Genomic DNA, 22,864 nt, shown 5'->3' with positions numbered 1-22,864 from the left:
AGGGAATGCAAGGACTGAGAGCAATGAGATGAGCTGGGCCCAGCACCTTCCTCTGGGGAATAAATGGGGAGAATTCACTGGGATTAAATCCTGAGAGGGATTTGGGACAAGGGAGGGAGGGACAGGACACAGGGAATGGCCACAGGGCAGGCATGGATGGGACACTGGGAACTGGGAATTCCTGGCTGGGCTGGGATTGCCAGAGCAGCTGGGGCTGCCCCTGGATCCCTGGAATGTCCAAGGCCAGGCTGGAATAACCTGGGATAGGGTAAGGGGTGGCACTGGATGGCTCCAAAGTCCTTTACAGCCCAGCCCATTCCATGATTCCATAATTGAGGGGAAGAGCAGGAGCACAACAGCTTAGAAAGTGCTAATTCTGTGTGAAGGAGGCTCTCCTGTGCCTCTTTCCCCCAGAATCAGCACTTTCTTCTCTGATGCACACAGAATAAAAGTGGGGCTGGGGGAACTCAGCAGCCTCAGCAGCCAGGAGGAACTGCTGGACCTGAGCACTTCCTCCTCCTCCACGTGATCCTAAGGGAACCTGACACATCTCCTGGAAAACACATTCACTCCGGAACCAGGAAACTGTGCCTTCCCCAACAGCCCCTGGCTCCCAAAGCCACTCAGGGCACTTTTCTGCATTAGCCCATCTGCTATTCCCGTTATTATCATGATCCTCACTAAGCTGTTTCATTCCTGGCATTCACAGATGCTGGGGAAGCACCCGGCTTGGGATGAGAATCCCACAGGCTGTGCTGGGAGTGCACAAACCCCACGGACTGGGACAGTGGGGACGGAGATGGACAAGGAGATGGACAAGGGGATGGACAAGGGGATGGACAAGGGGATGGACAAGGGGATGGACAAGGAGGGGGACAAGGAGGTGGACAAGGGGATGGACAAGGAGGGGGACAAGGAGGGGGACAAGGAGGGGGACAAGGAGGGGGACAAGGAAGTGGGGAGCAGTGCCTCAAACACATCTTGAGCATGGTGCAGAATTCCCCATCTCCCACAGATCCAGAGGGTGGCTCGCTCCTGTCCCAGCAATCCAGCCATTCCCACCAGCAGGACAACGTGCCACTGTGGAAGTGTTCTCATGGAATGATATATAATAGTTATATATTCCAGGGCACTATTTATGTATTGTGAATATATTTATAGTTATATTTATAATTTTTATATTTTATATTTATATTTATATTAATAATTTATATTTATATTTATATGTATTATAATATATTATATATTAGTATACATTATATATATATTTCTATACACTGCATGTAATCCTTTTATTATATTTAATATTTATAATATTTATAGAGATAATATTTCTATTTTCCAGGGCACTATTTATATCTTGTGAATATATATATTTATATATTATTTTATATATTTTATATGTATCATATATGTATTATAATATATAATATATTAGTATATATTAGTATATATTTATATTTTATATATTATATGTAATATTTTATTATATTTAATATTTATAATATTTATATAGATAATATTTATATATTCCAGGGCACTATTTATATCTTGTGAATATATACCATATTTTATTTTATATATATATATATATATATATATATATATATATATATATATATATATATATAATTTATGTATTCCAGGGCAATATTCATATATTGTGGATATATACCATATTTTTATATATATATAGACTTAATAATAATCATAATCATAATAATAATATTTTTATATATTTATGCATTCCAGGTCAATATTTCTATACTGTGAGTATGTACTATATTTTATATGTTATATTTATTAATACTGTTATCATGAATATGAATATCAATATATTAATACTACATATATATTTAGATATTCCAGGTCACTAATTCTATACTGTGAATACATAAATATTTCCCACCCCATATGCTGCGTTTTGGTGCTTTCAGTGACACCTGCTCACACTGCTGTGCTCCCCAGGGAGCTGTGCCAGCCCCCAGGCTGTCCTCCCTGCCCCGTGTGCCAGGGCAGAGGTGGCACTTGGCCCCCTGGCCCGGCTGGCCCTCAGTGCTGCTCCCCAGCCCTGCTTCCCTGCCCTTCCAAAGGACGGGAAGGGCCCATCCCAGGGAAGGGACTCATCCCAGCCCGGGGGTGGACTGACTGGCAGTTGTGCAAGGAGATTACTCCAGATTGCAAATTTCCTCCCCATCTGCTCAGGCTGCTGCCTCAGCCCGTGCTGGGCAGTGAATCAGCAGCAGCTGCAGAGGGTGGATCAGCTCCGAGGGGGAATTTGCACATCCAGGCTGGGATCAAACAGCTCCCGCCTGTCCCGCTGCCAGCAGCAGCGCAGCACGGAGCTCGCACCTCTGCAGGGAACAGCCTGGCACAAATCATGGAATCACAGACTGCACTGGGCTGGGAGGCACCCTAAAGCCCAGCCAGGGCCCCCCTGCCACGGCAGGGACACCTCCCACTGTCCCAGGTGCCCCCAGCCCTGGCCAGCCTGGCCTGGGACACTGCCAGGGATGGGGAATCTGCAGTCACTCACAGCAGATTTTCAATTTCTGCAATTTTCAATGTCCCGGTAAACTGAATCTTTAAACAGCTCAAGCTTTACATTCTCTGCTCAGGAAACTCATGGGAAAAAAGCAATTCTTCATTCAGCTTTACTTTAAGGTACCTGTGCAGTGCATTTAAACTGCCAGAGGGCAGGGTTAGATGGGATATTGGGGAAAAATCCTCTCTGTGGGGATGGACAGGCCCTGGCACGGGTGCCCAGAGAAGCTGTACCTGCCCCTGGATCCCTGGAAGGGCCCTAGGCCAGGCTGGACAGGGTTGGGAGCAATCTGGGATGGTGGAAGGTGTTCCTCAGGCTGGAACTTGATGGGCTTTAAGGTCCCTCCCAGCCCAAACCAGTCTGGAATTCCATGACTGTATCAGCCAACCCACCACTGTAACAGCTGAATAGGAAATGTCCCATAAATGTCCTTATTTCAATGTCCCTGACCTCCTGCCAAACTCTCACCCTGGTCCTGCTGAGCCTCCATCCCAAGGGAACATCCCACCTTCACAGTGCTGGATCAATTATCCTCATTAGCCATTACTGCTGAACTTCATGGCATTTTGCTGCTGGCTCCCAGATTCAAATCCCACTTTGTCACATTTTGTATTCCCCCCTCAAAATGCCATTCTTGCTTATCCGCCACATCTGCTGATTGCTGCACAGCTCACCAGGAGCTGCCCCAGCAGCTGGCACTGCCCAACCCAGGCTGTTCCCAGCCTCTGGGGCTGAACAGGGGCTCAGCCTGCTGGCCCTGGAGGTGACAGCTCCAACTGTCACCATGAGCACGACGTGGCAGCCAGACACTGCCCGCACTGAGATCATCTGCTCATCTGCTCATTTCATCATTTGATCTCTTGATCATTTGTTCATTTGGTCATATGATCATTTGTTCATCTGTTCATTTATTCATCTGTTCATTTGTTCATTTGATCACTTGATCATTTGCTCATTTGATCATATGATCATTTGCTCATTTGTTCACTTGATCATTTGTTCATTTGATCATTTGCTCACTTGTTATTTTGATCATTTGTTCACTTGATCATTTGTTCATTTGATCATTTGCTCACTTGATCACTTGCTCACTTGATCATTTGTTATTTTGATCATTTGTTCATTTGATCATTTGTTCACTTGATCACTTGCTCACTTGATCATTTGCTCACTTGATCATTTGATCATTTGATCATTTGTTATTTTGATCATTTGTTCACTTGATAATTTGTTCATTTGATCATTTGTTCACTTGATCATTTGCTCATTTGATCATTTGCTCATTTGATCATTTGTTCATTTATTCATTGGCTCATTTGTTCATTTGATAATTTCTTCTCATTTGCAAGACTCTGAGCTCAGGCTGAGCCTGTGCAGGGCAAACCCAGCAGCGCTCAGCAGCCAGAAGGAATCCAGGACGGAAGCATCAGGGGGGAAAGGGATACCCATCCCTCTGTGAGGTGGCATCAAACAGCTGCTGGCTGCCCTGCTGCCAGCACAGACTCCAGCCCCGAGCTCCCAGCCCTCTGGGACACAGAGAAACCCAAATCAGGGAATGGCAGAACCCCAGAATGGGCTGGGGTGGCTGCAGCTGTCACTGCAAGGTCTCCAGGAGTGTTACCAACAAGGGAGCAGAAGGAATGAGTGTCTGAAGCCCCTGGGAACAGGAGGTTCCTGGGTCCTGTGAGGTCCTGCAAGGCCCAGGGTCGCTGTGGATGGAGCAGCTGGGAAGAGACAGCTCCCCAGGCTCCCCAGAGCTCCTCACCTGGTCACAGATGAGCTCCCACTTCTTCTCGTTGTCGTACTGCCGCAGGAGCCGGGCTTTGTCGGGAGGCAGGTTCATGGCATTCTGTGGAGAGACAGCACACTGTGAGCACCAGCCACAGCCAGAAGCACTGCAGCACACCAGGGCTGAGGCTGCTGAACTGCTTCCTGCGAATCCCTGATGCCAGGGCTGCTCAGGAACCTTCCCTCCCCGTGTTGGTTTTGGCCCCAAAGGCGCCGGTGAATCACCGGGCACCCAAGGGCAGAGCTGGGACACACGAGGTGAGCGACTGAGGGCCAGCCCTGAGCTCAGTTCCTGGGTTTTTAGGAAAAAATATTCCCTGTGAGCGTGGGGAAGCTCTGGCACAGCTTCCCAGAGCAGCTGTGGCTGCCCCTGGATCCCTGAATGTCCCAGGCCAGGCTGGACAGGGCTTGGAGCAGCCTGGGATGGTGGAAGGTGTCCCTGCCCACGGGGTGAGCTGTAAGATCCCTCCCAATCCAAACTAATTTTGGATTCTGTGACCATCCACCTCCCTCCAGCAGGGAGGACAGGATTCCCTGAGCTGCCACAGCACAGGAGCCACTCTGTGCCCCAGCCAGGTCCCATTCCCTTCCCCTGAGCACATTCCCAAGGGAAACACCGGCTGCAGGACAGTCCTCTCCCAACAGGACCATGAAACACCACTCCATTTTACTCCAGCAGCCATCCAGGCGGGAAAAGGCACCACACAGCACCTTATCTGGATGACACAGATCCTGCAGTCAGGATTGCTGCTGCCCAAGCCCCAGAGATAACAATCCCAGACTGTGAGTGACAGGAGTCAGAAGGAAGGGGAGAGGCAGCAATTATGTGATCCCTATCGCTCCTGGCTCCTTTGATGTGAGCTCTCCCTCCAGGACAGCTCTCTCTTGGGAAGGGCGGCTTTCCCAAGAGCCCTGGCCTGGAATGTGCAGCATAACTGTCGTGCTTGTGCTGCTGGAGAAGCCAGGAACAGCTGGATGGGACCCAGGAACAGCTGGATGGGACCGAGGAACAGCTGGATGGGACCCAGAACACCTGGATGGGACCCAGGAACACCTGGAGAGCTCCGCAAACACCAAGTCTGGAGCGGATCCCCATCAGCACAGCAAGGCCAAGAGGTGGGTGGAGAATCTGCTGAGCACCTCCTGGGCTCCAGCACCTCCTGAGCTCCAGCTGGAATTCCCAGATTGGCCCCAGTTAACCCAGTTAACCCCCGGGGACCACAAACCTCTGGCTGTCCATTCCCAGTGAGGAAGAGCCAGCCGGTCCCAGTGGCACTGAACACAACAATAAATCAGGAATCAATAAATCAGACTGAAATCCCACTCCAGGAGCACCTTCCCAAGGAGTGTGACACAACACCTCCAGGTTTATTCCAGCAGGATGTCCTGGGGGTCCCTGGAACCACCCCTGACCCATCCTCTGCCCAGACTTCCTTTGTTTCCTCACACAGACCCCATCCTAGGAGGGATGTGGACAAGCAGCACCTGAGGGCATCAGCCAACCAGGACACCTCACTGGCACCTGGAAAATGGGAATTTAAGGAAGCTCCTGGCAGGATCACAGGTGCCAAGGGTGGTTCTGTGCCAAGGGATGCAGTGCTGACCACACTGATGGGCACCAGGACAGCCTTGGCAATGAGGGGCCCTGAGGATCTGCTCCATCCCAAGGAGTGTTCCTGCTCCTGGGGATCCCCTGCACACCCCCTGCTCCCATGGCTGCTCCTCCCAGAGCTTGTTTTCCATCAGATAACAATGACTCCTTCTCCTGCTCATCTCTGCTGTCATGTTGACAGTATTTATTGGCTCTGATCATATCTGTGCTTGCTTCTCCTCTCAGTCTCTCACCAGGCACCTTATCAGCCCTGCTTATCATTTCATGCACTTCTTGGTATTTTTCCTGAGGGTTCTTCCAGCGCCACTGCTCGCTGCTGAGCCATATTTCACAGCCCCACTGGCTCCCAGCTGGAGGAAGAGCTGCAGTGTTTACCTGCAGTGCAGCCCTTGCCAAGCCCTGATCTCCTTGGAGCTAATCAGCTTAGGCACCCCGGCTGGCAGGGGGACAGGAACCTGCCCGGAACCCTGGGCAGGGCTCAGCCACGGCAGGGCTCCAGCAGGGACCACAGCCCGAGCAGGGAAACGAGGGCCAGGCTGTGGGGGTGCTCACAGGGGTGCCAGGGTGAGGGGAGAGACAGAGATCTGACTCCATGCTTCAGAAGGCTGACTGATTATTTTATGATGTATATTGTATTAAAATTATACTAAAGAATAGAAGGAACAAAATGCAAGCAATGGTTATCTGCTGCTGTGGGATGCAACAGGTGCATCTGGGATTGGGCTCATGGGGTTGTTTCTAATTAATGGCCAATCACAGTCAGCTGGCTCAGACTGTCTCAGTCAGTCACAAACCTTTGTTATCATTCTTATTCTATTCTTAGCCAGCCTTCTGATGGAATCCTTTCTTCTATTTCTTTTAGTATAGTATAGGGCCAGGAGCTGGATCCATGATCCTTCTCACTCAGGATATCCAGGATTCTGCCCCGATATTATTATTATTATTATTATTATTATTATTATTATTATTATTATTATTATTATTATTATTATTATTGTTATTGTTATTATTACTACTACTGCTACTGCTACTACTACTACAGGATATCTTCTCTGAAGCCTGGACTAAGTATTTTCTTACCTCAACAGCCACTCCCTGCTGGAAAACGGGATCCCAAACCACAATATTTTTACCTCCATGGGAAGCAATACTTTGGTTTTTTCTACGTCCCTGCATGGCAGTATCCCAAATGGCTCCTAAAATCCAAATGCACTGCTCCCAGGTGCCTAACCCCAGCCACAGCAGCAGGATCTGAGGCAGAGGCTACTGAGCTGGCTCCAGGAGCTTTGCTGGAGTCCCACCCAACCAGACAATTGGGTTTTCTCATTCCCTGTGGATCCCTGCAATGACTCACCAACGTCTCCTGGCCACTTCCAGCTCCTACAACCCCGGGCTTCACACATCCCAGTGCTCTTCATTAATGACAGGTCTATGTCCTGTGGTTTCCCTTGCCATCTTTTCCCAATTAGAGCTTTGGAGGCTTCTGAGAGCAGAACTATTCCCTCCCTCAAACAATCCAAACCCCTGCCTGTGTCCCCTGTGTCACCACCCACTTGTGCAGCTGGAGCAGATTTCCATTAAAAATGGATCCCCAGCTTCCACGAGGATCCCATAAAACCCCTTCCTGTCAGTGGGAACTGCAGCTGAAGCAGCCCCACTGCTCCTCATCCTCATTTCCATCCTCATCCCCATCCCTGGCCAGGGATGGCTCCTCCCAGTCCAGGTGAAAAATAACCATCCAGTGTCACAGACATCTTTTATGGAAAATCCTTTCCTTGGGATTGTTCCTCCTGAGAAGCTGGGAGGCCTCAGGAACAAAATGCAAACAATGGCTATCTGCTGCTGTGGGATGCAACAGGTGCATCTGGGATTGGGCTCATGGGGTTGTTTCTAATTAATGGCCAATCACAGTCAGCTGGCTCAGACAGAGAGCCGAGCCACAAACCTTTGTTATCATTCCTTCCTATTCTATTCTTAGCCAGCCTTCTGATGAAATCCTTTCTTCTATTCTTTTAGTATAGTTTTAATGTAATATATATCATAAAATAATCAATCAGCCTTCTGAAACATGGAGCCAGATCCTCTTCTCCTCCCTCATCCAAGAACCCCTGTGAACACCGTCACAATCCAGCTTATTTTACTTTTAACATTTAAAATTTCTTTTAAAACTTTTATTTTAACCTGGATTTTAAAAATAAAATAAATGAATTTCTGGCCAGGCTATTTTGCCCCCCTATCCGAGCAGCCGAGCCCAGGTGAGCTCCACAGCTTCACCCCTCTCCTTCCTCCCAGAGCCTGGGGAATCAGTCCCACCTTCCTCACTGCAACTTTCCACTGCCTCACGGTGCTGGGAGGGGGGAGAAGCCGGGCTCTGGCACATCCCCCTGCCTGGAGAGGCCGCAGGAAAGCAGAGCCCTGCGCTTCCGAGCGCTCAGCAACACCTCCAGCACAGCCCTGCAGGAAGCACAGCTGGATCCTGCTCAGCCTCCTGCTGTCTGCAGGGGCTCCTGGCCAAGCCAGGCTGGCTCCAGGAGCACGGCACTTGGCTCTTCCCCCCCGAATTCCAAAGTTATTCACGTCTGCTGCTGCCTGCCAAACAACCTAGGTAAGCTTTCCATTCCTTTTGGTTTGCTCTGGCTTGGCTGGATAAAGCTGGGCCTTAGATTAATCACAGTAGCAGACGGAAAACTGGGGGGAGAACGAGCAGACCTCCAAAATATTAAATTGCTGAAGAGTTAAAAATAAAACCAGAGTGCAACAAGGAAATTTATGTATTTTTAACCTATGAAACAAAGCCCGGCTCCATCCAAACTGGCGGAGCCTCCAACTCCAGGTTTCAGCACTAAAAATCTCACTTGTGGACTGATCTGCAGGGTTTGGCACCACCACCACCACGGTTTGGCTTAGGCCTTGGTCTCAAACATGTCCCTTGGGGTTGTCCTGCTGTCCCTTTCCATGAGAAAAGGGCATTGAGGGAGCTGCTGGTGACCACACGTGGTGGCCCCAAAGTGCTCCTGCAGCCAGCAGTATCCATGGAAAATGCTGAAATATATCCCATGTGGCAGAGCAGGATAAAGCACCCAGCCAGCAGTATCCATGGAAGATGCCGGAACATATCCCATGTGCCAGAGCAGGACAAAGCACCCAGCTGGAGAGGGAAGCACCAGCAGATGCCTCCAGGTGCCACCTGCAGCCCAGGTCACACCAGCACCAACGCCAGGGCCAGTGGTGGAATGGCTGAGCTGTGCTTTTTCCAATTTACTCCTCCTTCTCCTGAGGATTAAAGGGCCCAACGTTTTGGAAAACCTGTGTAGGAGCAACTCAAAAGCATGAGCATTGCTAATTAATAGCATTGCTAATTAATAGCATTGGGCTGCTGCTCTTATTGATCACATCATCTTCAAGTCCGCATCCCTTTTATTAATGAATGCCTAATGACATTAATGAGCACAGAGTCCTCCTGATCCATTTGTTCCCATGAACAGCCCTGGATGTGTCAGCAGGAGCTCATGAAGCCCTAAAATGTGGGATGTCCTCACCATCCAATGGATGGGGATGGAAAAAGGCAGGAAAGCAGAGCCTGGCAAGGGAAGGTGAGTCTGACCAACACCAGAACTGGAGGAAAGGACATTAAAACCATCCCAGCAAAGAGTTAAACTCCATAAAAAGAGTTAAACACTTCCATAAAGGCACTGCTGACCTTGAAAGGAATAAAGGAATCCCAGGAAATCCTCCTCCTCCTCCTCCACCCTGACGTGGCAGGTGAGGGTGAAGGGAATTCTCACTGCTCCTCCATATATATAATATATATATGTATATTATATATTATATATTAGTATATTTTATTATATATTCATATTTTATATATTACATGTAATATTTTTATTATATTTAATATTTATAATATTTATAGATATAATACCTCCATGAGATGCTGCACAGTAACTCAAACTCCTGGGAATTAACTCCCAGCTGGCTTTTCCTCCTGTCCTCCCTCTGACTGGGATTACTCCAACCTTCCACTATTCCCAGAGAGATGGAAAAGCAAACCTGGATCGTTTCTGGCTTCCCAGCAGCACTTAGGAAAAAGATCAGGGCTTTAAAGCATTTCAAACAAGTCTCGGTGCTCGTGACTCAGATTTGCACACCCACATCAAAGCTCTGCCCTTACTCCAGGCTCCCAGGACTCCCTATCCTCACCTGGAACTTCCCAGTCTGAGTTTATTCTCCAGCCCATCTCCTCCCCAGCTCCCCAGGCTCAGCACAGCACTCTGCCTGCAGCTCTCTGGGGTTTATCTCACTGCCTCCACCACGAAGAGCTGCAGTCCTGATTTTTCCTGCATTTCACTCAGGGCTGTTGTAAGGCAGAGCCTGAAGTATTTTTAACTTTTATGAATACCCAGTGAGTTCTGACAAAGCAGGCCCAAAACTGGCTCGTAAGTGAAGCCCACAGCTCCCAGCTCTGTAACCCTGAGGCAGAGCAGCCCTTCCCTGGCTGCAGGGAGCCTTGGAACCAAAGCCCAGCTCCTCAGCGGGTCCAAGATTCCTCCCTGGCACTGAGCTGCCCACATCCTCCCAGTGAACAGGATCCAAGAGCAACCAAACCCCAAAACCATCAAAAAGAGAACATAAATCAGCTCAGATGGGTCCATGTGACACTGTCACCCTTGGCTGTCAGAGATGTGACAGCTGAGGCTGGAAATGTTCCCTCACAACCCCTAAATTTAGCTGGTGTGAAAAGGAACCAGTTTAGAGCGAGGAGGGTGCCCAGGCAGGAGCAAAGCCAGGGCAATGTGCTCATCCCTTGAGGCTGGAGCAGGACAACTCCACCTTCCCAACTCATCCTCTCCTGGGACAACCAAGGGGACAGGGGCTGCTTGGAGCCACCAAGAGTCACCAGTGGGACCTCCTGCCTCACCCACTCACTGAATCACCTCTAACCTGAGGTTTACTAAAGGTCTGCAACACCTGGGTACAGCATTAATGGGTGCATTCATGTGGCACTTGGGGACTGGGGTCAGAAATGGCCTTGGCAGTGCTGGGGGAATGGATCTGATGATCCCAGAGGGTTGGATCTGATGATCCCAGAGGGCTTTTCCAACCTTAATGATTCCGTAATTCTTCATCCCAACACACTTCCCAGGTGAAACACTGAGCAGATCACCCACAGCATAGCAGGGCAGTGCCAATGAGGCCTCTTTAGCCTGGGGGAAAATTCCCAAAATCCCAGAATCATCCAGGTGGGAAGAGACCTTGAAGATCATCGAGTCCATCAATGCAGCATCACCACAACCATCCCTAAGCCACGTCCCCAGGTGCCACATCTTGAACACCCCTAGAGATGGTGACTCCACCACATCCTTGGGCAGCTCGTTCCAATGCCTGACTGCTCTTCCTGGGGAAAAAAAATCCCAATATTTAACCTGAACCTCCCCTGGTGCAACTCAGGGTCATTTCCTGTCATCCCTTCACTTGGGACATGGCAGAAGAGCCCAAGCCCACCTCACTCCACCCTCTTGTCCAGGAGCTGTAGAGATCAATGAGGTTCCCCCTGTGCCTGACAAAAATTCCAGAAGAAATTACAAAATTCCAGAAGAAATTACAAAATTCCAGAAGAAATCACAAAATTCCAGAAGCAGCAGATCCTGGCCCCAAGCCCTGCTCACTTGCCATGGCTGGAGAAGGTTCCTCACCCTGCCCTGTTCCCAACCCCTGTCCTGTGACCCTTCCTGCAGAAAAAGTCTCTGTGTAGCTCCAGGAGCTGCCTACCAAAACAACCTCGGGATTTTTGTGCAGCATTAAAATTTAATTCCAGGGCCTGGCCTGTAAAACAGCCCTTAATATTCTCCTAGAATATTAAAATGCAACTTTTTGCAATTTTCTGTGCTGCTCAACTTCCCAGCCCTGCTCTAGTGTGTTTATTTAGGAAAGCCAGAGGCAACTGAAGCTGAGCTCCAAGTTCCCTGACTCTATGAGGAATCCAAGCTCGGCTAAAATTAAATGTTCTTATTGTTCTAATCCTCCTTCTCCCCTCCTGTTTTTTTTTGTTTTTATTAAACTTGTCTTTGATCTAAAAATACCAATGCTCTGCCTGCACCAGGCCTTTCTCCTCCTAAAGATGCCCTGGATCCGTGGGGAAGAGCAGGAGAAGCTCCCACAGCATGGAGGGATCTGATGATGAGACAGGACAGGGTGTGTGGAGCTCATCCTTGGGAAATGATTGGGAAAAACACCCAAGCCAAACTCCTGGAATTCTGGATCTGTGATTCCCCAGGTGCATCTTTGTGGGCCTGAGGTCATACAGGAACATCTACTTCGCACGTGGAAGGGGAAAAGTTCCAAAAGCATTTGGAAGGGGATGTAGAAAACTGTGGTGACAACCTGCGGTTCCTCAGCTGGTAAGGAAGGACTGGAGCATCCAGGAATCCTGTGGAAGGGGAATATTCCTTGGGACACCAGCACTTCCTGGGTGTTGATGGCCGACCAGGCCTGCTACACCATCAGCCTGGAACCCTGATGGAGCCTGGCCTGGGGACAGCCAGGGGTTCCCTCCCCATGGTGCCCACATGCAAGGCGCACACTGAGATTCCCATGTTTTGCCCCCACTGTGGTTTGCCATGACTTTTCTGAGCCCTTCTGTGCCTTTCCTCCTTCCCCACGTGCAGCTCTCTGCTCCCTTTGATCAGCACTCCATTTACATATTTATCATAAATTAGCATTTCCTTCCCAGAGGTCAATCAGGGCACTGTAGGATGGAAGCAGCGACAGGGAGCCACTGTGGGATCACTCTGAGTGATGGGACAGGCTGGATATGAGGGACAATTCCTCAGGCATTGGAATCCCCATCCCTGGAGGAATTTAAAGCCATGAGGAGGTGGCATTGGGAGCATGGGGCAGTGCTGGGTAATGGTTGGAGATCTTAGAAAGCTTTTCCAACCTTCAGCATTCTCTGATCCTAAACCCCTTCTCCTCACACAGCAGTGGGGTCTCACTGGGAGAGCCATCCAACCCCTCTGAGGGAACTTTATCCAGGAAACCTCTGGAAGGTTTTGGGACCCTGAGGGCTGCAGTGACCACAGAGCTGCTTGTTCCTCTCAAAAATCCAGACTCAGCTTAATGGCCTCACGTTTTGGGAAAGCTGAAACCACATTAATTCACCACTGGGAGAGAATTCCATGGTAGGAACGCTCCAAAGGCCAAGCCAGGCCTGACTCACTCTGAGCTCGTCCCATGGCTTCATCAAATTGCTCACTGCTGATAAGGCAAACCACAAAATCCAAAATTGAAGCCCTTTCAGTGAAATGGCAGAGAAAGTGGCTCCCAAAGAACCAAGATGTGATTCCAAAGGAAGTGTCCCAGGCCAGGCTGGAGTGCCCTGGGATAGTGGGAGGTGTCCCTGCCATGGGATGGGATGGGATTTAATATTCCATCCCAAACCAGCCTGGGATTCTGTGATTTCTGTGATGTTCCTGAGGATGAAAAGGGATTTTCAGAGGGTGGGTGGAACAAAATCCCCCCAAGCTCCCCTCACATGGAGGATCCCTCAGTTCCCCTCCAAAGGGATGAGCTGCTCAGGGACGTGGGCCAAGTCAACCTCACTCAGGAAAAGCTGGATAAAACTCTCATCAGAACACTTAAACTTCACCTAACTGCAATTCCTAAGGCAGCTGATGATCCCAAATTATCCTAAACACACTTCTGTGATAGAGATGACGTGTATTTTCCCATTAGAAATGATGGAATTCCAGAGAAGCTTGGATTGGGAAGGACCTTAAAGCCCATCCCATCCGCTCCTGACATGGCAGGAACACCTTCCACTGCTCCAAGCCCCATCCAACCTGGCCTTGGACACTTGCAGGGATGCCACAGCTTCTCAGGACAACCTGTACCCACAAACTCTCCCCTCACACACGGATAGAAACCCACAGAATTCATCCCAAGTGAGCTCCTTATGCAACACCAACTGAGATCTCAACTGCAGCACCCACGAAAATCCCCCACGTGGCAAAATCCCACCAGCACCCCCACACAAGCAGATGGAAAACATCCCCCCACAGTCAGAATAACCCACAGGGATGTGTTCAAAGGGACACAAATAAAATCCAAGAGCAAACCCAACCCACGGGCCCGGCACGGTTCAGTCCCAGGACACCCTGATGGATGCTGCTCTGGGAACAAAACCTTCATTTCAATAATATCAAGGGTTGGATAAACCAAGAAAAATAAATGAAGTCAGGGATAAAAAGCCTGGCCCAGGGCCTGGTCCCAGGTTTTCTGTCTCCAGTGAATGTCAGCATGATCCCTTCCTTGGAAAACCATGTCCCAGACAAAAGTGCTGCTCTGGAGGCAGCCAGGAACTCACTTAGATGCTCAGAACTGGAGCCTATTTTTAATTTTTTAATTCTCCCTGAGCTCCAAATTCTCTCTTCCCAACATCCCCCAGCCAATCCAGGTCTCTGGAATCCCCTCACGCTGCCCAGAGGGAGCAGATAAATCAAAAGAACTCGTTAAAAAATGCAAATTATTTACATCCCTCTCTGCTGCTCTCAAGTGCTTGCTGAACAGGGACAGCAATTTATTTGGAAGCCTATTACACCTAAAAATGTAAACACCAGAAAAGGCTCTCACACACCAAACCTCAATCCCAAGGGAATTTTTCACGGCAAGTCACAAACTTGGATTTATACTGGAAATATTTACAGGTCTCACTACAGCAGGCACCACTCCAGCCGGGCAGAGGAGGTGCAGGGAAGCCAAAACAAACCCAAATCCTGTGATTTTCCAGCCCTAATGAGCAATAATTCCTGCAGCAGGGCTGCTGTGTCCTGTGCTCCGGTGTCACTGTCCCCAGGGCTCCCTGACACTGCCTGAGCAATAAATCACTGAAATCGTGTCTCACACACACATGGGCGTTGTGTGAGTGATTTCAGTGACCAAAATCCAGCATTTCCAGACACCAGCCCTGCTTTTTGCTGCTTCACTGGACACAAATCTCACAGCACCTCTCTGAAATGTTATTTCTGAAGTGTTCAAGGCTCCACGGATTTGCCAAGAGCAAGGCATCAGGATTTCAGTGAAAATCAGGTGTTTCCCTGAGCAAACACCTCTGTCTGCCCTCCCTTTGCTGCCTTCCCAGAAAACCCAGTGTCCAAATTCCAAATTCATCCACCTGTCCTGCCTGCTCCTGCTCCCTCCTCCTGGACACGGATATTTTACACATGTCAGACCCAGGAATGCATCAGTGTTAAATTTCCTTAAGTTTCCCTGGATCTAGGGGAGTTTATCCCCACTTTCATTGCATGTCCAAGGATCTCGGTGGGTAACCCCATTTTCCTTGAGTTTCTCTAGGTCTAGGGAGGTTTAAACCTTATTTCTTTGAGTTTCCCTGGATCTAGGGCGTTTAAACCTTATTTCCTCAACTTACCCTGGATCTAGAGGGGGGTTATCCCCATTTACCTTGAGCTTCATGGATCTGGGGGAGGATTTATCTCCTTTTTCCTTGAGTTTTCCTGGATTTGAGGGGGTTTATCCCCCTTCCCTTTTATTGTCCTGGTTCTGGGGGGGGTTTCCTTTATTTATTTTGAGCTTCTGTGGATCTGGATGGGTTTATCCCCCTTCCCTCATATTTCCCTGGATCTGGGAGGGGTTTCCTCCCTATTTCCCTGAGTTTCCCAGCATCTCAGGTGGTTTATCCTTTTTTTTTCTTGAATTTCCCTGGATGGGCCATACAAGGAGCAGCTGAGGGCACTTGGTTTGTTGGAGAAAAAGACTGAGGGGAGACTTATCCCACTTTGGAGCTTCCTCCTGAGGGATCACTCTGCTCATTCCTTAAGCACTTTTACTGTGGCCGTCCCAAAACCAGTCCCAAAGGTAGGTGCTAGACCAATAAATGTTTGAACTCGCCCATAAAATCCCTGCTAGGTTACTTTTTCCAAATAAATCTGCGGCTGTGCTGGCTGGGCTCCCACTCCCGAGGCAGTTCTGGATGCTATTTTTAATCTCTGTGAGAAGATGAATCCCAAATTTCTGGACAATGTAAGCAGGCACCTAAACTCAGAAAAAGAAGGAAGAGAAGAGAAGAGAAAAGAGAAAAGAAGAGAAGAGAAGAGAAGAGAAGAGAAGAGAAGAGAAGAGAAGAGAAGAGAAGAGAAGAGAAGAGAAGAGAAGAGAAGAGAAGAGAAGAGAAGAGAAGAGAAGAGAAGAGAAGAGAGAAGAGAAATGAGAATTTTTTCCAGCTCCTGTCATCCTTGCAACTGAATCCCACAGGATTTCTCACCTGATGGCAACACATGTTTACAATTCCCTTTGTTTAGCCACAAATATGTTTCTAATTTCATCTTTTCATGTCAGACACGCTTCACCTGCTCACCCCCCCAGACATCCACCTCGTGATTTTCCCGCGGCAGGAAGCCTGGAACCAGCCAAAACTTGGATTTCATCAAAATTCCCTTTGATGAATGTTTGTAAACTGTAAAACAACAGCAATTGTGATGGAGAATTGTGCTGCAACACCACACACTGGTATCTCCTGCCAGGGGCACACTGAGGACGCTGCCAAAATCATGGAATCAAGGAATCATTGAGGTTGGAATAGACCTCCAAGAGCGCTGAATTCAGCCTATGATGGATCACTCAGACCAGAGCGGTGCTGATGGCACAAAAATTGAGAAATTATTCCACACACCTGCTCTGCCTCAGGCTCTCTAAGGCACAACTGTCCCTAATTCCTGGCTGAATTAGTCTGGCTGTCAGGATGGTTCTGGAGAAGAAGCTGGATTCAGTTATCAGTGAATTTTCAAGGACTGCAAGGTGCAGATCCCAGGCAGAAGGAGCTGGGCTGGCTGTCAGCACAATCAGGAACTGAACAGATTCAGGCTTGAAGACAGAAATTATTTCTAAAGAGGCTTTCCTGGGAATATTTTATTTCTAAAGAGGCTTTCCTGGGAATATTTTAGTCCCCAGGTCCTTCCCCTGTAGGCAGGTGCCTGTGGCATGTGGCACCTGAGTGCAAGGGTGTCACCCATGAGTGAAACTCTGGGATTTCACGGTCACCCACGAGTGAAACTCTGGGATTTTCACCTCTGGCTCTGGAAGTGCTGACATGAAGAGAGCTTTGTGAAAGGAGCCCTGGCTCTCCTCGGCTTCCCACGCCAAGGGCTGGGAATGGGAATTGGGTTAAAGAGCTCCTGGGCTCCCAGGCAGAGCATGGCACGGAATGAAAAGGAGCCCTGGGCGGCACATGACTGGGATGAGCAGCAGGATTAATCCCACCCTGGCACCAGGAACAGCCAGCTCCCAGCCTGGCACTGGGACAAGCACTGGGTCAGGCTGGAATACCTCAAATTCCACTTGAAACGGTACAAAAACAAACCAAAAATCCTTTTATCCACTAAGTATGATCCAAGTCTGGCACGGGCAGCTGCATCCTCGGAGGGCAAACGGGATCCAGCCCTGAGGAACCTGCTGGGATTGCCTCAACCTGTCAGGGATTTCAGGGAATCTCACTGGTGCTGGGAGAAGCAGCAGCAATCCCACAGCACGGGGCAGACAGAGCTGAGGAAGTTTTGTGCTCCAGATCACAAACAGCTTTTACCTTTAGCTGGAGTTGGCAAGGCAGGAATATTCTTCCCAGCAGTGGTACTTCCTTATCAGCCCCACACTTTATTATCCTTATCTGCAAGAACTCCGAGATGCTATCAGCACCTCCCCGCTTCCGTGGCTGAAGGAATGCCAAAAAACCAGCCAAGAATGCCAAAAAACCAGCCAAGAATGCCAAGAACCAGCCAGATCCTCGTGTGTGAGCTCAGCCACACTGCCTGGATGGGGTGCACTGGGGAGCCAGGGATCAGCTCCCCCTCCAAGGCAAAACCAGCTCCAGGGGCAGGCGATCCCTGCTGGGAGCTGTGTGTTCCTGGGGCTGCTGAGCTTCCCCTGGGATCATCTCAGCTCCAGGGCTTCCACACAACACCAGCCCACGACTCCTGCACCTCCAGAACCCAGTGAGGGTGTCTGGAAGCCCTGGTGGAGGCATTCCCACAAGACCCAAATTTTGGGTCCCACACAACATGACATGGTGCCAATCCTGAGACTTTGGGGGATTCTCCCCTCCCAGCCTCACCTGCCCCTCCAGTTTTCTGGGAACCTCCCAGGGATGGCCAGCAGGACTTGTGGGTTCATTTTTGGGGCACAAAGATGAAAAGAGAGCCCCACACCAAAAGAGAGTTGTGGATGTGGCTGCACCCACCAGCTGCCACCAACACGGAGCAGTGACACCAGCACCCCAGAGGAGAGGGGAGGGATGGCACAGCCAGTGCAGCAGCTGCTCCAGGACAAATCCAAATATCCCTCACAGCAATGGAGCTCTTGGATGGTGTTCCAGCACCACAGGTCCCCTGACGGGAGGCTCCAAAGCCCAGGGTGCCACCAGCACCCCTGTTCCCAATGGGAGCCAGTGGGCACAGGCCAGACCCATCCTTCCAGAAGGCTCCAGCTCCTCCATGCCTTTGGGAATGTGTTCTCCAGCTCAACAGGCACCAGAGATTATGGGAAGATTGTAAATCCCAGCGTTACCAAGGCTGCAACCAATTGCTCCTAATGATGCCCCTTTGGAACATATGCTCAGCCTTCTGTCACTGCACTCAAAGTGGCTTTGGAAGCAGGGACAGCCCAGCACAGCCCCACAAACAGGATTTCACACTTCCAGGGTGGAATTCTGCCTTTGATCAGGCACTGGGGGACAGCAGCACCCCTGGGGCACCCACACAGCTCCAGAGGGATGGACCAAATTGGGAGATTTGGGCTGGGACTTGGCAAACAGCTCCTTAAAATTTAGCTCCAGGCAGAGGGATAGCCCTGATCCCCAGGGAATGTCACATCCCCAAGGGCTCCAGAGCTCAGGGAATGCTTGGACAAGGTCTCAGGGATGCACAGGGTGGGACTGCTGGGGTGTGTGTGCAGGGCCAGGGATTGGACCCATGATCCTGTGGGTCCTTCCAGCTCCGGTTTCAGGTGGAAAGGGAATTCCTACAGCAGCCAGGCACCCCCAGCACGCAGGGGAAATGGGGCTGGGGGAATGTGGGGCCCCCAAAGCACGGGGGACACAGTGAGCAGGAGCAGCAGCACAGCCCTGGCAGCCCCAGGGATCCCAGCCACGGAGAGAGCCTGGCTCTGCTCCTGGGAACAGCACACACAGCGCCACGCTGGGCACAGCACAGCTAATTAGTGTCCCTTTCCGTCACTAATGAGGCTGGGAAACAGCACTGGATGTGTCATGTCTGTGCTCCAGGATGGATCACAAGCCCTCCCAGCCGAGCAGGGGAGGGGCTGGGATAAATTCCCTCTGCAGGAAGGGAATCCCAGCTCCATGGGATAAATCCCCTCTGCAGGAAGGGAATCCCAGCTCCATGGGGCTGGGGTAAATCCCCTCTGCAGGAAGGGAATCCCAACGAGGGGCTGGGGTAAATTCCCTCTGCAGGAAGGGAATCCCAGCTCCATGGGCAGGACTGGGAGCTCCACACCCTCCTGCCAGGGTGACACAGGTGACAGCAGTGAGGAGCACCCAGCCATGCTGATCTTACATCCACTCCCAGCAGGGAAAAATCCTGATTTACAGCCCTCATTTCCTCCTGGATGCCCAATCCAGGTGGTTTTCGTACCAAAACAGGTGCCCACACTGAGCTGGCACAGGGTGAGGGAACCAAACCAAACAAAACCCCACAATCCAAACAAAAAGCACCAATTTTATAAACACATCTTCCCCTTTCCTTTGGACAGTGAGGTCTGTGCCAGCTTCAGAAGTCCAAGGAATCAACCTTTTCCCATAACCCCATTCATTTCTCCAGCTGTATTTTAGCCTTTTAAACAATGCAAGACAAAGGCACACCTGCAATTCCGTCCTCAATGCCTGTGTTCCAGACCAATGCAGGAACAGCCCCACAACACCTGCATTTCAAATGTCACCTCAGCAGATGGTAGAGAAGAGCCCAGGAGGGACAGGTGACAGCAGGGGCAGCAAAGCACAAAGCCTGGGCTTTCCATGGGCTTTCTCTGACATTTCCTTGGAAATGATGTGGCATCAAAACCAACTTGGCACAAATAACAATTGTGGAATTAGGGCAGGACCTGGACTCGGCCTCTTCCCAGACTTCCAGCAGCCATCTGGGGAATCTGAGCTGATACTCTGCATTTAAACAGCATTTATTTCATATTTCTAAGGTACAAGGTGGATTTGGTGGACAAGGATTTATTCCAGGAACTCCTCACAGGATTTATTCCAGGAGCTCCTCATAGGATTTAATTCCAGGAACTCCTCACAGTGTAAGGTGAAACAAATCCTTAAATTTGAGTGAAATGGTGGAAATTGATTCTCACAACAGATTCCAGGGTACAAATGGAGGGATGGATGGATGGATGGATGGATGGATGGATGGATGGATGGATGGATGGATGATGGATGGATGGATGGATGGATGGATGATGGATGATGGATGGATGGATGGATGGATGGATGGATGGATGGATGGATGGATGATGGATGGATGGATGATGGATGGATGGATGGATGGATGGATGGATGGATGATGGATGGATGATGGATGGATGGATGGATGGATGATGGATGGATGATGGATGGATGATGATGGATGGATGGATGGATGGATGGATGGATGGATGGATGGATGATGGATGGATGGATGGATGATGGATGGATGGATGGATGGATGGATGGATGGATGGATGGATGGATGATGGATGGATGATGGATGGATGATGGATGGATGGATGATGGATGGATGGATGGATGGATGGATGGATGGATGGATGGATGGATGGATGGATGGATGATGGATGGATGATGGATGGATGGATGATGGATGGATGGATGGATGGATGGATGGATGGATGGATGGATGGATGGATGGATGGGGATGGGGGTGTGCCAAGGACAGGGGGCACAGGGCAGCAGCTCAAATCCCCAGGAAATCATGGAATCATTTAGGATGAAAGAGACCTCTAAGGTCACCAAGCCCAACTCAGCCCCACCCCATCCTGCCACAGCATGGTCAGAGCTCTCTGCCTTTCCAACCCGCACAGAATTCCAGGCATTCAGCCCAAAACCTCAGGCTCAAAGTCACCTGAACAACACATCCACAGGGACGAATACAAATCCACACAAGAGCTGCCAGAGGGGAACGAGGAGAGAGGCTGGGACTGTTCCAGCTGGGAAATGGGTCACTGAAACAGCACTTGGCTCATCATTAACCCCCTGCACTAATCAGGCTCCTTGGAAGGGTGGAATCCAGCAGGAAGAGTTCAGGAGCTCCTGCCTGGATGCCCAAAGCTCCCATCTCAGCACCCACCAGGAATGAGGAGTCATCCCTGGGCACAGGGCAGGAGCTCGGTCCCAAGGGAATGTTTTCCCTCCCAGGCATCAGCTGGGAGCTCAGCTCAAGCCTTGGAATGAGATTAAAGTGCCCTGAAAGAAACAGCAGCTCTGGGGAGCAGCAGGAGCCCCAGGAATTCTCCTCTGTGCCATGTCAACCTGGCCTCCATGGGAAGCAGGAAATCCTGCATGGATCAAACTCCTGCATGTGCTGGGGGCTCTGCAGGAACCCAGGCTGATCCCTAGGGAATGGACAGCAGCAGTGTCCCTGCACTCTGCCTTTGGCTGGAAATTCAGGACAGAATTCAGGATATAACCCAGAGCATGTGGGACTCAATAACCACCCATCTTTTTTATGGAAGGCAGCAAAATAGCTCAGATAAATCCAGCATTTAGAGCAAAATGTGGTTATTTTGCTCCTAAATTCCCAATCCTGCACCTCCAGCATGTTCTGGGGAGCAAGAGATTGGATACTTCAAAATCCCACTCTGCCTCTTCACCTGCATCCCAGTTTCCTCCCCAGCTCCCAGCTCAGGAAGGAAAACAAGCATCCCTCATGGACAAGGGCCAGGGGAATGCTCCTTGCCCTGGGCTAAGGGACCAGGAGGCTTCACTGTGGCCAAAATGTTATTTTTATAAATATTTGCCAAGCTTAATTACAACAAAAATATTCCAAACATTTTTTTTTCCGCCTCACAGAAAGCAGCAATCGAAACCTGTTGCTAAAGGTTCCCTTGGAGGAGTTGAAACCCAACTTCTGAAATGCAAACCCTCCCTGAACAAGTTAAAAGCAAAAAATGGGATGCTGGAACAGCTTCTGTGTCCAAACACAGACAGGAAAACAAGCACGGATAAAAGGAAAAATCCAGCCAGAGAACAAGGAGTGGTGGAACTGCTCCGTGTGGGCTGGGGCAGGTGGCCAGGCAGATGGAACAGCCTCATCCCAGATGGACACACGGCTCCAGAGGGTCAGCACGGAGCAGGAACCCCCCTGACAATGGGACAGGGAAGGGAACAGGCTGGGCAGGGGCTGGAGAATCCCTGAGGGAGCTGGGAAGGGGCTCAGCCTGGAGAAAAGGAGGATCCAAGAGGGAAAAGCTCTGCAGCAAAGCTCTCCCCAAACTTCCCGCACTTTTTTTTCCACTCACGTTTTCTCCCACTTTTTGGTTTTCCTCTCACAGCAAGTGAGACCCTGAGGGGCCGGAGCAGGGCCTGGGAAGGGAACAGAGCTGGGCAGGGCCTGGAGAATCCCTGAGGGAGCCGGGCAGGGGCTGCAGAATCCCTGAGGGAGCCGGGCAGGGGCTGCAGAATCCCTGAGGGAGCCGGGCCTGGGCAGGGGCTGCAGAATCCCTGAGGGAGCCGGGCCGGGGCTGCAGAATCCCTGAGGGAGCCGGGCAGGGGCTGCAGAATCCCTGAGGGAGCCGGGCCGGGGCTGCAGAATCCCTGAGGGAGCCGGGCAGGGGCTGCAGAATCCCTGAGGGAGCCGGGCAGGGGCTGCAGAATCCCTGAGGGAGCCGGGCCGGGGCTGCAGAATCCC

The 22,864-nt window shown here is 50.2% G+C and overlaps 1 protein-coding gene across 5 annotated transcripts in view; it reads right to left on the bottom strand.

Moving 5' to 3' along the window:
- The window catches only part of FMNL2 (formin like 2), a 113,666-nt gene that overhangs the window by 45,563 nt on the left and 45,239 nt on the right, over positions 1-22,864 (bottom strand). For all 5 annotated transcript variants that reach the window (XM_058027719.1, XM_058027721.1, XM_058027720.1 and 2 more), the window contains exon 2: positions 4,311-4,394. In XM_058027719.1, coding sequence (XP_057883702.1) covers positions 4,311-4,394 — 84 coding nt within the window. The remainder of the gene's footprint in view (positions 1-4,310; positions 4,395-22,864) is intronic.

Source organism: Melospiza georgiana, chromosome 7 (assembly GCF_028018845.1).
Source record: "Melospiza georgiana isolate bMelGeo1 chromosome 7, bMelGeo1.pri, whole genome shotgun sequence".
NCBI classification, from domain to species: domain Eukaryota; kingdom Metazoa; phylum Chordata; class Aves; order Passeriformes; family Passerellidae; genus Melospiza; species Melospiza georgiana.
This window is presented reverse-complemented; position numbering and strand designations above follow the sequence as displayed.